This window comes from Cucurbita pepo, chromosome LG05, assembly GCF_002806865.2.
Source record: "Cucurbita pepo subsp. pepo cultivar mu-cu-16 chromosome LG05, ASM280686v2, whole genome shotgun sequence".
Lineage (NCBI taxonomy): Eukaryota > Viridiplantae > Streptophyta > Magnoliopsida > Cucurbitales > Cucurbitaceae > Cucurbita > Cucurbita pepo.
The window spans coordinates 6286900-6298997 of record NC_036642.1 but is presented as its reverse complement, the minus strand read 5'-3'; the positions used below and the strand labels follow the sequence as shown (position 1 = coordinate 6298997).

The window sequence follows — 12098 nt, the reverse complement described above, 5'->3', positions numbered from 1 at the left end:
TATCCACAAATGACTCAAGAACACATACCAATTCTATAAACATTCAATGTAAGCCCTACATGGTAAGAGAGGGTATCAAAGGGCGGATTTGGTAACATTTTGTATGGTAGTTGATAAATATTTCGAGACATTGTAAGTTCCAAATACAGAGTAACCTTGAACCGACAATATTAATTCCACAATTATTTTAAAATAAAATACTAATAAGAATATTGAAAATTGAGTACATCAATTTTATTTTCAAAATTATATTATTTTAATTTATTTATCGGAAGACAATAATAATAATAATATATTCCCGACAAAACATAAAAATTCAAATTTCTGAACAGTAATACGTAAAATTATCTAATAAATAAATATAATTAGGACAAAAATGAACTATCAAAAACATGTAATCACAAAATTTCATAATAATAATAAGCAAAAATCATATGATAATGTGTATAACTATACTATAAATAAAAAAATGAATGCAATGAGATTATACTATATAGTTTACAAAGAATGCAATGGCATTATACTTTTTATCTTTATCTTCTCTGGAAATTGATGAATTTGATGGAGACTGCAAAGACGGAGAAGAAGAGGAGGATGAAGGCAAGGAGCACGGCAGCCGAAGCTCCGATCATACCGGGGCCATATCCAAGGCTTACTTCCAAGTACTCTTTCACGGACCCCTCGAAACCTTGTCCCACAATGATGGTGTCTACGTCCCCAAGCTGCGACGTTATAATTCCCCTCAAAGTCCATGCAACAGGGCAGATGTAGTAGAACCAAATCCACCATCCTGGGAGGCTCTGGTAAGCAACAACAGAACAGAACAGAGGAGGCCTCAAAAATCAAACGAACCATTCAATCTAAAGTTATTGCCAATAAAAACACTTACGGGTTTTGGAACAAGAAAGCCAGAGAGGAGATTCCATAAGGAGTAGAATGCAGATGATACAATGGATGCCATATGCTGCGATGGTGTCAGCCCCACCGCCATCATTCCATAAAAGGTGAAATAGGTGAACGTCAAGAACATGAACAGCAGATATTCCAAAAACTTCCCTGCAAAATTTTAAAACATACATTATCGTCCTTTTTGGACTTTTCCTTCTGAGCTTCCCTTCGAGGCTTTAAAACGAAAGGTTTCCACACCCTTATAAAGGGTATTTCGTTCTCCTCCCCAGCCGATGTGGGATATCACAATCCACCCCCTTCAGGGCCCAGTGTCTTCGCTGGCACTTGTTCCTTCCTCCAATCGATATGGGACCCCTACCAAATTCACCCCCTTCGAGGCCTAGCGTTCTTACTGGCACACCGTCTCGTGTCTAACCTCATTTGGGGAACAGTTTTAAACCAAACCGATAAAGTGTGTTTCGTCTTCCTCCCAAACCGATATGGGATATCACAGTTTTAAACCACATAGTTATAAACTAAATTTCAGTAACATACCAACGTTTCTTTCAAAATTCACCATGAAATATGTGATGACACCGAATGTTATGGTCTGTGCAGCAATGTAGGGAACCTCCACTAAGCTCTGTTGGGAGAAGTATTAGCATTAGCAACCCATTTGTTTACATGTGGACACAACACAATTAAATTACTTACCTGAGCGAATGCATAAGCGAATGGAGAATACATTCCAGCTGCTTTCTCGCGATAGAAAACTGTTCTTTCAATTGAAACAATTGGTTGTACAGAGGAAGCATTGTTTACTCCGATGAATAAGCATGCAGCGTACAGAGCTCCCATAACAACGAACAGTTCTTGAGTTGAGTTCCTTTTGAACATTCAAATGCAATCAATTTTAATCAAATAGCCTAAAACCAAAAACCAAAACTCCAAATGAGATGAGGTTCTTACCTTTTCATACCAATACCCCAAAACACTGAACCGAATATGAGTGCACTTATGAAGGTGAAACATAGCCTCATCACATTGTATTGGGGGCTTCTCCAATACACAAGCCTTTGCTTCCAAAGGCAAATAATGAACTGAGATAGTATGCCTTGTGAGTAGGTGGTATCAAACTTCAACGCTTCTCCACCCGCGGGTGGAACGCTAAATTGCTCGATAGAAGCTTCGACGATTCTAGATAAAAAAAAACGGGTAACATTACTTTAGTTTTTAAAACTGGTCTGCTACGAAGAGGTTTCCACACCTTTGTAAAGCGTTTCGTTCTCCTCCCCAACCGACATGGGATCTCAGAATCCACTCCCTTTCAGGAGGACACTCGTTCCCTTTTCCAATCGATGTGGGGACTCACACAATCCACCACCTTTTGGGTCCAGCGTACTTGCTGGCACACCGCCTTGTGTCCACCCCCTTCGAGGCTCAGCCTCCTCACTACCACATCACCCGGTGTCGGGCTCTGATACCATTTGTAACAGTCCAAGGCCACCACTAGCAGATATCGTCCTATTTTGGGTTTTCCCTTTTGGGCTTCCCCTCAAAGTTTTTAAAACACGTCTGCTAGGGAGAGGTTTCCACACCCTTATAAAGAGTATTTCGTTCTCCTCCCAACCGATGTAGGATCTCACAACACGGATTCTAACGATAGAGACGATAGAGACGGACTATAATATAATCATACCTGTACTGATCCGAGTCCCTATATATATCAGCAAAATCTTTACCAATTCTATGCTCAGCCGCAGGGGACGTGACCTCAAGCATCCAAGTAGCTGGATTATAAGAATCTGGTATTGGAGAAACTCCACTAATTCCCTACAAAGTAAGAACATATCTCTGTCAGAACCGCTCATAAGATCATGTTCTATACATATATAGATAATAGATTAAGTGTTACCTCAAAATAGTCTATCATTATTTGTGAATGTATTCCAAGCTTTCCCCCATATATAACTCTTCCCCCTCGTTTCATAAGAAGCAACTGCACAAGAATGTCAAGAACAAATCATTAAGGGCTGATGAAACATTTATGAATTATGCTTAAATCAGCTACCAACCTCATCAAATGCTTCAAAAATGTCAATACTAGGTTGATGAATGGTACAAACAACAGTTCTTCCCGTATCGACCGTGTTACGAACGGTTCGCATAACAATGGCAGCCGCTCGAGCATCAAGTCCAGAAGTAGGTTCATCCATAAAGATTATAGAAGGATTTGCAACAAGCTCCACTGCAACCGTTAGGCGTTTTCTCTGCTCTGTTGATAAACCAGTATTACCTGGCACACCAACCAAAGCATGTCTAAGAGTATCAAGCTCCACTAGACTCATTACTTCTTCAATGAACTCCTGAAAGCATCAAAATAAGATGGGATTTGGATCATATTAAAATAAGATGGAGCAAACCAAACAAAATACCTGTCGCTTTTCTTTGCTGATTTCTTTTGGAAGGCGTAGAAATGAGGAGAATTGGAGGCTTTCCTCGACTGTGACTTGAGGGGAATGGATATCATCTTGCTCTACATAGCCTGATATTCTAGCAAAAGTAGGCTGCTCTTTTGGAAAGCCTGATATTCTGATATCACCTTCAATGTATCCACCGGTTTTTCTTCCAGCAAGAACATCCATCAGTGTAGTTTTTCCTGCTCCGCTTGATCCAACTAAAGCTGTAAGAACCCCTGGTGAAAACACTCCACTCACATTTGATAACAGCTGCAATTTCTTTTCTGGTATACCTTGCTGCTTCATTTCCTAATGAATTTAATACCCTTTTAAAAAAAGTTGTAGAATGAACATGAACATGAATATGAACTACAAATTTGAACTTATGACTAACCTTTGGAGTATCAACGAAATAATTAACATTATGAAACGTCATTGTTAATGGTTGGAATGGAAGAATCATTCCCTTTTCTTTCTTGCACGCTCTAGGACATGTTTCTTCAACACCTGCGCAGATCGCCCACTTTGACCATAAACTCTCGTGGCTTTGAGCCTCATACCAATAGAGATAGAATTTACGACGTACCATTTTTCGCAGTAGAATCAAGTGGGGTTACCGTTTGGGCTTTTCTCAGCGCTATTAAGAAGGAAAACACAAGAATATCAACATTTTGATGATACATACATACACATATTGTATCATATTAATACTCACGGTGGAGGTAAGCTAAAGCCAAATTCACCAAACTATTGAAAAGAATTGCATAACCCCATGTCACTCCAACACCGATCCAGTACCATTTATCACTACTAGGCATGTCATGCGAATGAAGAACATTATACCCAACAGAGTTCTGCAAATGTTTTAAGTATATATCAGAACCAAACTTACATTATATATGCATATAATATATGAATTGGTACACTACAAGAAAATGGTACCTCCATCCACCTAGTGGCAGTAAACTCATTGACAGAGATAGCACGTTGGACATAAGAAAGTGGAGAAACCCAAAAAGCCCATGACCACCATGGCTTAATCATTTCTGAAATATGATATCCAAATTAGCAATCTTCAAGCAATTTTGGTGAAAAAAAACACATACAAATCGTACCTTTTGGTATGATAAAACCACCCAGTAGAAATATAATAAGCAACGCTGCTGAACCAAATGTACTAGCAATTACCATATCTCTTGTTATAGCTGCCATTAAACAAAAAAGACCTATAGCCATTTGATGAACTGAAAAGAGCAAGAACATGAAGCGGAAGAACCTGGAATCATTTTAAAACAGATCAGCTACGAGCAAGAGGCAAATCATTGAATTTTAAGAGAGAAAGAACACATAATGAGGTACCTCCAAGCACTAGGGGCAAAGCCAACAGTATAATATACAACACAAGTCCACACAACGGCTTCAATTATGGAATAAGGCACGCGTAACATCCAGCTAGTAATAGACCAGGACCAAGCAGGGTGAAACAGATTGTCCCTTTGCTTGTAAAAAACAGGCAATCGAGATATCATTAAAGGTAGCTCAGAGAAGCCATTAAACAACATATGCACCAATCCAAAGAACAGGCAAGATAGATAGAGGTTGCCATTTATCTCATCCGTGGGGTGTAATCTTGTTCTTAAGAACATTGTGCATGTAACAACTCCAACAAATGCAACCTGACATGTCCTAAAGATATAAAGAAAACTATGTCGGCTAATCAACAATAGTTCTCGAGAAAAGCAAGCTTTAAAAAGCTCACAGTTCGAAGCAGAAAATCTTGTTTTAGCCAAAGCTGAAGGATGGCTTAGAGACTTATCAAATGGAGTATTGAGTGAGGACTCCAAAGACTTCCCAATATTGGAGTTTTTAAATGCTTCTGCGAATTCAGGAACAGAAATGTATGTATATGGCCGAGTGGAATCAGCCCAATATTGTGCTTGATCATTCTTAGACGTCACCTGTCACAAAACAAGCTTAGCTCAGACATATGCAATACAAAATGTTAACTAATGTTATGAAAACATAACATTATAATACCTCTTGAAGAAAATCAGCTACCCCCTTGCGAGGGGGTAGCTTAAAACCCAATGACTCGAAAAACCTTAACACCTCGGCTCGAGGGCCTTGATACACCAAATAACCCTCTGATAGCAATATAAGATCATCAAACAGTTCGAATGTCTCAGGAGCTGGTTGTAAGAGAGCCATTAACACGGTAGCCTCCATTTGATGAACAAAGTTACTTAAACATTTCACAATTTGATAAGTTGTGGAGCTGTCAAGTCCGGTGGATATTTCATCCATAAAAAGAGTTTTTCTTGGCCCAACAATCATTTCCCCTGCATCATCGAAGAAGCTTCATTTAAGAACAATATGATTTAGTGAATAAATTGTTGTTGAATTGTTGAAAAGTAAAAGGACCTGAAGTAACTCGTTTTCTTTGGCCACCAGAGACACCCCTCACCATGTCATTACCAACTAATGTCTGCGAGCATATATCAAGACCAAGCACTTTTAGAATGTAATCTGTTAACACACTGTGCTTTTTACCACCAACGGATGACGCCTGTACAAATTGGGCGCAGGTTAAAACAACATAACATCTGTGTCATACTCCACAAATTAGGGCTACATGATATCAAATGACAACCTTCATGAATGCATCGATATCAGGACTAGGTCGGATTTTCCTTTCTTTCTCCAAGCGTGCCAGTTCTTTCAAATATTCTAAAATCACCTCGTCACACATTGGTTAATTTAGAGAATGATACGAGTTTATAAGTAAAAAATACATAAGTTTATGCTCAAAATGGAGAATAATGGTGAATATCGTTAGGAATAACGGATCAATGAAAGAAGGAAGCAAGCAAACCTGCAAAGCTTTCGCTTGAGCCTTGGCATCTAGCGGCGAAGTCCAAAGTTTCTCGTACGGTCAACTCGGCTAGGTGATTATCGGATTGGCTAATGTATGCGGAGGTTCTTTGAACACAGAACTCATCAACACCATGTCCATTATAAGTCATCTTACCAGTTTTCTAACACCAAAAATAACATATCAATAACTTTTCTTACTTAATTTTAATATTTTTTAATTTACTCCACTCTATTATTAAATACAAAATTGAAAGGACAAGATTTATCTCGTAAAAAAGTTCAAATATATACCATAAATAAAAAGTACGAACCTTTAAATTTCTATCAAGTTTGCCTGCAAGAGCTTGAAGCAGAGTTGATCTTCCCGAACCTGGAGGCCCTAAGAGCAGCGTCATCCTAATTAAGAAAAAAAAAAAAAAAAAAACNAATTTCAAAATAAAGATAAAAATTAAACTAAAATTATATACCGGTGTTACCTTCCCGGTTTCACGAGGCCACTGACGTCATTAAGGATAGTCAAGGGGTGTCTTTTGACTTTCATAAGTCTCAACCTCGTCAAAATATTCTGTATAAAAACTAAAATTAATTAGAAGAAATATGATATGACTATATGTGTGTATATATATATATATATGTATATATATATATATATTCAAATTAAAATTAAAAAGAAAATTAAATTAGGAAAAAAATATACCTCAATAACATCGTATGAATAGTTGATTAAAGTAGGTAAAGTTCGGGAACCAACTTGAACATCAGCTACTACTTTTAAGTTATGGAATCTAATTTCAACCTTTGGAATCACTACTCCGGCTCTGATGTGACCAAAACATGAAAAAAAAAAAATTTAGTCACTATGATTTACGACGCATAAATTATGAGAATGATCGTTCTTAAATCTCACGATATAAGACGACAAAAACCTAATAAAAATTTTACAAACGGAGGTTTTGGAGAGGCTATGAATATATACCTATTCAGACGGTGTTTAATTCCAGAGAGTAACTTAAAATTGTCTTGATCATTGGTCGCCAATGCTTGCTTTACAACAAGTTCGCGTTTGTTCCTATCGAGCTTCCGGACATTAATAGTTTCCGTCCTCTTTTCATTGTCAACCAATAATGCGTAATTCGATTGTTGGTGAGACGGTAACCTCTCAATCGCCGCCCATAAAAGCTCTTGCTTGTCCTTCGCCAATGACTCGGTGTTCGATGGTCTCACGAAGGACTTATCGAGCACACTCATCTCCAAGTCGAAGTACTCGCTACCATTAGAAGCCGCCATTTGAAGCAAAAAAAAAATAATAAATAAAAAAAAAAACGTTGAAAAGGAAATAGAAATTAGTGGTACATAGATTGAGTTCAATTGTAGTTATTTATAAGGGTTCAGTAAATAATTAAGAATGTGAAGTTACAAAATTGCCCTTTAGGAAAATATGAATTTCTCGCACCCACACGTGTTTGGAACGTTCATGCAGAAAAAAGAAAAATAAATAAATATATTCTAATTCCGTAATTTGTTGTATCCTTTAAAATCTTATATTTTTCAATTTTTTTTAAATTTAAAAAAAAAATCAGATTAAATTAAAATCAAACTAATCGAAAATTAATTTATTCCAATATTTTTATATTTTTCAAATATCTATTAATTATCTAATTTAATAAAATAGTTTTATTTTTAATTGTTTTTAATATTTAAATAACTCAATTAAATCTTTTTGAAAATATTTAAGTACTAAATTAAAATAAGATTTTTTATTTGAATATAATTAAATTTTATCATAATCTTAAATAGCTAATTTTTTTTTTTATCTATTATTTAAATTTCAAGAAACAACTCCTTTCTAATAATTATAGAGATAATTAATGTAATTAGTATTTTATTTATAATATTGATCAAGAATTAGGTTTTATAAATTTATCCATTAATTATAATGTTACCCATAAACAAATTTTATTATAAAACTTAGATTATAAATTGAAATTGAATCTAAATTATTTTATAACGTAATGTAAAAATAAAAATTGATATTAAAAATTATGAGGTAGTTTAATTTTTATAAAATTAATCTTTTATTTATTTATTTTTAAATTTGTTTCAATATTTAACGTTAAAAATTAGAATAAAAAATTAAATTATATTTTTTAAAATTGAAAAACATTAAAAATTAAATTAGAAATTTCTTAAATAATAATAATTTTTTTTTATCAAATAATAGAGATTAAATTGAGATATTATATGTTGAATTTAAAATCTAGAAAAAATAAATTTTGATTGAGAATCTCATGAATATTTTTTGAATCGAAATATTTATTATTATATTTATAAATTGAAATATGGATTTGATTTGATTTATAGATTTAAATTTAAATTTTATTTTATTTATATTTTTAAAGGAATAATGGTACTCGACATAATTAATTGGATTAAATTTATATTATATATTCAAATATCATAAAATCAATTAAATTCATAATATATTAAAAAATTATCTTTAAATTTTAGAAATAGATTCAAATATGCCAAAATTTCATTTTTAATCTTAAAATTTAAAATGTATTCTAAATGACATTAACCCTGTAATTTATCATTTATCTCATTTATTTATAGAAGATTATTTTGTTTTTTCTTTTTTCTTTTAATATTAAAAAATTAGATTAAATTATTCGTTAAATATAATAAATTATAATATTAAAGACACTAAATTATATTTTCAATTTAAAATCAGACTAAATTATTTTTTAAAACAAAAAGATGTTTTTAAATATTTATTTTGATTTTATTTTAAACATTAATTATTCAATTTAATAACATTGTTTTATTTTTAATTGTTTACTATTACATTATTAATTATTTAATACAGATATACGTATAAACTAATGTGATTCCTGAAAATAAATATTAACCGATTGACGACAAAATAATACTGATAATAACTATTTTAAAAGTAAAAAAATCAAAATTTTAGAAAAATAATTTACTAGTCATCTCATCCAATTTGTAGATAACTTATATTCAAATATTCAAATTTGTTGGTTAATTTAAATTTATTTATTTTTATTGAAATTTAATATTCTAGCGGCTATAAAATAAATTATTATTATTATTATTATTATTAATTACAGAGTTATGTTATTATATATACTTTTTTTTAATGACAATTATTTTTTTTTATTTTAAAAAATTAGATTAAATTGTTTGTACAATATAATAATATGTGCATATATATATATATATATATATATATATATATATATATATATATATATATTTATAAGTGTAAACTAGTCTAAACATGGATCAAAAATATAGTTGATTCTTCTACAAAAAAATAAACACCAGTACGAGTGAGTATATTTTGGTGTCCTGATCATTTTATAAAAAAGAAACACGAATATGAATGAGTATATAAATATACTAAATAGCTCGTTTAAAAACAACATTCTTCTCGTATAAAGTCAACCTACATTCCTCTACCAGAAATAAAGTGACAAAATGAACATGTCCCCACACACATCTTCCATTCATCCTTTTCTCTTTGAATTTCTTCTGATTGTTAGCTTGGAATTCATTTCAGCTTTTAATTTTAATTTTATTAAAAATTAGTGAATTAATAGATAGAATTCAAAAATCAATGTCTATTATCTATTTTTATGCATTTTATTAAAAATAGTTTATTTATCCATATCATATTTAGCTTTAGAGAAACTAAAACTTGATTCTAGAAGAATTCTTGAAGTAAAATTATACAAATAGAAACATATATTTTAAGTAACCAAGAAAATAAAATATTTTAAATCAATAAAATGGCAATAAAAAAAAAAAAAAAAAAAAAAAAAAAAAAAAAAAAAAAAAAAAAAAAAAANGAGATTGGATCGTTGGAGTCTGAATGTGCAAAAGAAAAAAACATTTCCAAATATAAACAGAAATTTATATTAACCTTTGGAGATCACAGATCAAAATATTGTCTGAAAATAGTTCTATATATATATATACACACAGATTTAAAGTACAGATAACACTTTCAGTACTATATTTATACCTGTTATGAAATTTAGAAATTCGTGGATAAATCGAATCAGATCGTTTCGATAAACTGACCGGAGTGCACGTCGGCGGTTCGACTGGTTAGGGAGGGCCTCATGGTGACAATGGCAGACTCATTAGCTCCGGCCATGACAGCAACCCTTCCAGCTTCAAGAAACCTTTTGACTGCATCTTCTGCATACCTATTGGCTTCACCAACAGTCATATATTTGCCAATGTTCGGGTAAGAATTCAAGACATAATCACCGTTCAGCTGCGATGCAAGTTGAATCAGTTCGACTTGGAACTCGGAGAGTTTTGCGTGCTCTTTCGGTCCCCATGGCCGCAGTGGCGCTGTTACCTTCGGAAGTGTTTCTGGCATAAAGTTTCGAGGTTAGCTAGTTGAATTGCTGTACATTCTTCAAGGGTAGCTAAAATGACATTGAAAGTGCTCATATTGTTTTTGGGCTCCCCTCAAGGTTGTTCAAACGCGTTTGTTAGGAAGACATTTTCACATTCTACTCTTCAACTAATGTGTGAATGTGAGATCCCACAATCCCACATTGGTTGGAGAGGAGAATGAAACACCCTAGTGTGGAAACCTTTCCCCCCACATTGGTTGGAGAGGAGAATGAAACACCCTAGTGTGGAAACCTTTCCCCCCACATTGGCTGGAGAGGAGAATGAAACACCCTAGTGTGGAAACCTTTCCCNAATATGCCAAAATTTCATTTTTAATCTTAAAATTTAAAATGTATTCTAAATGACATTAACCCTGTAATTTATCATTTATCTCATTTATTTATAGAAGATTATTTTGTTTTTTCTTTTTTCTTTTAATATTAAAAAATTAGATTAAATTATTCGTTAAATATAATAAATTATAATATTAAAGACACTAAATTATATTTTCAATTTAAAATCAGACTAAATTATTTTTTAAAACAAAAAGATGTTTTTAAATATTTATTTTGATTTTATTTTAAACATTAATTATTCAATTTAATAACATTGTTTTATTTTTAATTGTTTACTATTACATTATTAATTATTTAATACAGATATACGTATAAACTAATGTGATTCCTGAAAATAAATATTAACCGATTGACGACAAAATAATACTGATAATAACTATTTTAAAAGTAAAAAAATCAAAATTTTAGAAAAATAATTTACTAGTCATCTCATCCAATTTGTAGATAACTTATATTCAAATATTCAAATTTGTTGGTTAATTTAAATTTATTTATTTTTATTGAAATTTAATATTCTAGCGGCTATAAAATAAATTATTATTATTATTATTATTATTAATTACAGAGTTATGTTATTATATATACTTTTTTTTAATGACAATTATTTTTTTTTATTTTAAAAAATTAGATTAAATTGTTTGTACAATATAATAATATGTGCATATATATATATATATATATATATATATATATATATATATATATATATATTTTAAATCAGATTAAATTATTTTAAAAAATAGATTATTTTATTCCTTAATTTTTTTTAAATATCTATTTTGGTTTTATTTTAAACAAGAAATTATCCTATTTAAAAAAAAAATACTCTTTATTTTTCATTGTTTTTTAATATTTTGAGTTTAGCGTCTAATTTTAGATAACTTATTTTTAAATCTTAAAATTTGCTGATTAATCTTAAATTATCTTTTATTGAAATTTAATATTCATTGAATTAGAAGGCAAGTTATAAAAATAATTATTATTAATCGCGTGTGCTTCTTTTTTTTATAATTTTTTTAAAAATAGATTAAAGTATCAGTACCAAAAAAAAAAAAAAAAAAAAAAAAAAAAAAAAAAAAAAAAAAAAAAA

At 31.4% G+C, this 12098-nt stretch overlaps 2 protein-coding genes across 2 annotated transcripts; both read right to left on the bottom strand.

Moving 5' to 3' along the window:
- Nucleotides 1-422: 422 nt before the first annotated feature.
- On the bottom strand, nt 423-6576 carry LOC111794398 (ABC transporter G family member 31-like). Its single transcript, XM_023676380.1, has 20 exons — nt 6533-6576; nt 6220-6382; nt 5998-6074; nt 5769-5913; nt 5385-5686; nt 4707-5305; nt 4463-4623; nt 4290-4393; nt 4063-4201; nt 3934-3984; nt 3742-3854; nt 3324-3656; nt 2964-3254; nt 2804-2887; nt 2588-2721; nt 1858-2085; nt 1603-1774; nt 1444-1531; nt 890-1056; nt 423-800 (listed from the first exon to the last, which is right to left on the bottom strand). Exons 2-20 carry the CDS (start codon nt 6368-6370, stop codon nt 534-536), a joined length of 3606 nt encoding a protein of 1201 aa, XP_023532148.1. The 5' UTR covers nt 6371-6382; nt 6533-6576; the 3' UTR covers nt 423-533.
- A 3726-nt stretch (nt 6577-10302) lies between these two features.
- On the bottom strand, nt 10303-10632 carry LOC111795058 (non-specific phospholipase C1-like). Its single transcript, XM_023677289.1, has one exon. It carries the CDS (start codon nt 10630-10632, stop codon nt 10303-10305), a length of 330 nt encoding a protein of 109 aa, XP_023533057.1.
- Between the last annotated feature and the right edge of the window lie 1466 nt (nt 10633-12098).